This window comes from Propithecus coquereli, unplaced genomic scaffold (assembly GCF_000956105.1).
Source record: "Propithecus coquereli isolate 6110/MARCELLA unplaced genomic scaffold, Pcoq_1.0 Scaffold42, whole genome shotgun sequence".
In the NCBI taxonomy this organism is placed as follows: Eukaryota; Metazoa; Chordata; class Mammalia; order Primates; family Indriidae; genus Propithecus; species Propithecus coquereli.
In genome coordinates this window covers 937,508-941,390 of record NW_012149952.1, presented here as the reverse complement: position 1 = coordinate 941,390, position 3,883 = coordinate 937,508, and the positions used below count along the sequence as shown (strand labels likewise).

General features: G+C 57.4%; 1 protein-coding gene across 1 annotated transcript in view; it reads left to right on the top strand.

Moving 5' to 3' along the window:
- The window catches only part of IRGQ (immunity-related GTPase family, Q), a 5,867-nt gene extending 2,647 nt beyond the window's left edge, over nucleotides 1-3,220 (top strand). The window contains exon 3 of the mRNA XM_012653403.1: nucleotides 181-3,220. Within this exon, the coding sequence (XP_012508857.1) occupies nucleotides 181-1,519 (1,339 nt within the window). The 3' untranslated portion in view covers nucleotides 1,520-3,220. The remainder of the gene's footprint in view (nucleotides 1-180) is intronic.
- Nucleotides 3,221-3,883: the final 663 nt, after the last annotated feature.

The window sequence follows — 3,883 nt, the reverse complement described above, 5'->3', positions numbered from 1 at the left end:
AAGTCCACCCACCCAGCCACTTCGCTGCTTTAAGCCCCTCCCTTATCTTCTTAGCCCCGCCCCACCTGCTTTCTAACTACCATGCCCTCAGTCTGGCACCCGCCCTTTGCTGTTCCTGCCTCACTCCCGGATTATTCCGAAAGCTCTGCCCTTGACCCCATCCCTCCCTGACCCCCGCAGGCTCCTGCCACCGGCGCAGGATGGTTTCGAGGTCCTGGGCGCAGCGGAGCTGGAAGCAGTACGAGAGGCCTTTGAGACTGGTGGCCTGGAGGCGGCGCTGTCGTGGGTGCGTGCAGGCTTGGAGCGCCTGGGCAGCGCGCGCCTGGATCTGGCTGTGGCCGGCACTGCTGACATGGGCCTTGTCCTGAACGTGCTGCTGGGATTGGATCCTGGCGACCCAGGTGCTGTGCCTGCTTCAGTGCCCACGAAGCCCACTCCCTTCCCAGCCCCAGAGCGCCCCAATGTGGTGCTCTGGACCGTGCCTCTGGGCCCTGCGGGCACTACCAGTGTCGTCTCTCACCCGACGCACTACGACGCCCTCATCCTGGTCACCCCTGGGGCCCCCACCGAGAAGGACTGGGCCCAGGTCCGGGCCTTGGTGCCACCAGATGCGCCACTTGTCTGCGTGAGAACAGACGGCGAGGGCAAGGATCCAGAGCCTCTGGAAGACGAGGACGCGGCGGAGAAGCCCAGCAGCAAGAGCTCAGAGCACACAGGCCGAGGGGGGTCGGGGAGTGCGCTCAGTGAGGGAAGGGAGAAACGTGGCACTGGATTGCAGAAAGCAGGCAGCGGCGAAGGCTCTGAGAAAGCTGTCAGCGGGAGTGTGCAGCAGATTGTCGTTGCCGCAAAGAAGTCAGGCAGTGGGGACGCAGCTCCCGCAGCAGCGTTGAGCCCGGAGGATGAGACGTGGGAGGTGCTTGAGGAGTCGCCGCCGCCAGTGTTCCCTCTGCGTGCGAGCGGGCTCCCGGGGCTGTGCGAATGGCTGCAGGGAGCGCTCCCCCCAGCCCAGGCGGGGGCGCTGTTGCTGGCGCTGCCACCGGCGTCTATCAGTGCAGCCCGGAAGAAGGCTGCGGCGCTCCGGGCCGGCGCATGGAGGCCGGCTCTGCTGGCTAGCCTGGCGGCGGCAGCGGCACCAGTTCCAGGACTGGGCTGGGCATGTGACGTGGCCCTTCTGCGGGGTCAGCTGGCAGAGTGGCGGCGGGCAATGGGGCTGGAACCCGGGGCGCTGGCCCGACGTGAGCGTGCCCTAGGCCTGGCTCCTGGGGAGCTGGCAGCGCGTGCGCGTTTCCCAGGCCCAGTGACACGCACGGAGGTGGAAGCCAGGCTGGGTGCCTGGGCTGGAGAGGGCACTGCGGGGGGCGCAGCCCTAGGCGCACTCTCCTTCCTGTGGCCTGCGGGCGGCGCGGCAGCGACAGGTGGCCTGGGCTACCGCGCCGCTCACGGTGTCCTCTTGCAGGCGCTGGAGGAGATGCTGGCAGATGCTGAGGCGGTGCTGGCACCTCCTGAGCCCGCCCAGTGAGAGGTGGGATGGGGGCCGGGCTTCCCCAAGTCCCACTTAGAGGGGAGGAGGCTTGGGAGTCCAGACTCTGGCGTGGGAAGTCCAGGCCTCTGAGATAACAGTGGGGAGCCGCTACTCAGAATCCTGGGTGCTTGAAGGGGATGTGGCTCTGACTTGGTTGGCATGTGTGGCTTCTAATCAGCCGGATTCGTGGTTCCTGAAGGGGAGTAGTTTGGGGGAGAGGACTCCTGACTTCGCTGAGAACCAGGGGACATGACATCCAGTCTCTTGTGTCCTGAAGGGAGTTGGCCTGAACTCTAGAAGTGGGTATGTCTTCGTCGCATAGAGAATAGAAACAGGTTATTGGATGTCTAGTCCTCAGCAGAGAGAGGGCTGAAGCCCTGTTTCCTAATGGGGGGGGGGTTGTCCATCACTAGGACCTGAACCCCAGTATGGGGGAAAAAGCCTGCACACAGCCTCCCAGGTCCCCAAGGGGCAGTAGTTTTTGAATCTTTATTGAGGGGTCTCGAGGATTTCAGATTCCTGCCTCCCAAGAAGGCTGTGAATCTTGGTTCCTAGTTCTTGGGTGGTGGGAGAGGTCTGCATCTGGAGGAGACATCAAGGGGCTTGTGGGGAAATGCTGGAGACCTCTTGATTTCTCTTGGAGGGTAGAAGGATGTCCACTGTTCTCCAGGGGTTTGGTTGTGGGGAGGGTGGTCCCACAAAAATGAGAGGGACTAAGAGTTCTGGGCATGGTGGGCTCCGGGGTTGCCAGGGACCAGGACCGAGGCTTTCTGGGTGTGGAAGGGCAGGAAACCGTACCTCAGAAATTATCTCCCACAAACCTTATATTTGGATCCTGACAACTGCCTCTCTGTGAGTTTGGGAAAAGATATGACCACCTTCATTTTATAGGTGCTGGGTGATCATGGGTCTCTGGGGAATATGTTCCTCTGTCCCTCTTTCCTTTGGGTGTTTCTAGCTTTTAATCTTGGTTTCTAATGTCATTAAATCATAACCCATTCTGGCCTTGGTGTTTTGTGCACCTGCCTTTTTGGAAAAGCAGCTGTACTGCTGCACTAGTCCAAACATTTCTGTGTGGCTACCTCAGGTGTCCACAAGAGGCTTTGCCTTCTAGTATACACAGTGGGTGCTGCAGTGAGCAAGGGTCCCACAGAATGGCTGGGCAGGCATTCCAGCCCATAGGAATGTGCCAGAAGTGAGGCAAAGGTGGAAACCGCAGCACCTGGAATGTTCTAGGCTGCCAGCTCCATGTAGGGTAAAAGCTGCAGGTTATGGAATTCTTCAGTGTCAAAAACAGAAAAGCAGGACCTGAGATGCCATGGAATAGAATTTCTTTTGTAATAGGTGGGGTAAGCTAAGTCCAGAGAGGGTAGGCTTGAGACCTAACAGCGCATAGCAAGGCCCTATGGATCTGGCCCCTGTCTCTCTGTTCTCATCCCCTGCCCCTTCCCATCCCCAACCAGCCTGATGGGTCTTCCTTCTCCTGCTTGAGTGGGCCACCTTGAGTCCTGCCTCAGGACCTTTGCACTTGCTGTTCTCTTTCCTACAGTGCTCTACCCTCACAACCTCCCAGGATTGGCTCCTTGGCAATCAGATCTTAGCTCAAATATCCCCTCAGAGATGCCTTCCCCGATCACCCTAACTGAAATAGCTCATATACATCCCCATCCCCATTGTTCATGTGGCCAGCTGATTTTCTTTCTGGCAATTATTGTCCTAAAAAATGACCTTATTTATTTATTTACCTATTTATTGGTTATTGACCCCTTGCCCGTCTTCTCTGGTGTACTCCCAGCACCTAGAACAGTAGGTGCCTGACACATAATAGGTGCTTAGTAAATATTTATTATTTTAATTCATTGATCAGTGGCAGAATCGGACTGGAATTTAGATTGTCAGCCTCTTACCACGATCGGAAAAAGGAGCGAGATGGGGAGAAACAGACATTTAGTGGGAGAGAATGCCCGTCTGAGGTCAAGGAGCAGGCATGGCTTTGCTGCTGTCACCCCGTGCAACTTGGATCAGTGCCTTATTTTCCCATCTGTGAAATGAAAGGGCTGGACAAGAACCATAAATTCTTCTAAGATCCTATTTCCCTTGACAGCTGAAGACCAGGGTAACTAATCCGAGGGGCAGATACCTGAGGGACAATGGTACCCCCATGTCCAGCTTGAACTCCTGCCACCGACACGGTTTGTCCCATCAAAGTTGAGATAGCATTTGGCTCCCTGAGTGGCTCCAGGGACACTGTCCTCGTTGCTCACTCAGCCTTAGGGGACTGGTATCATCCATATCTGTAAAACCCAGCACACCCCTCTGTCCACCCCTCTCCCCAGTCTAGCATTCAAGCCCCTCAGTCCA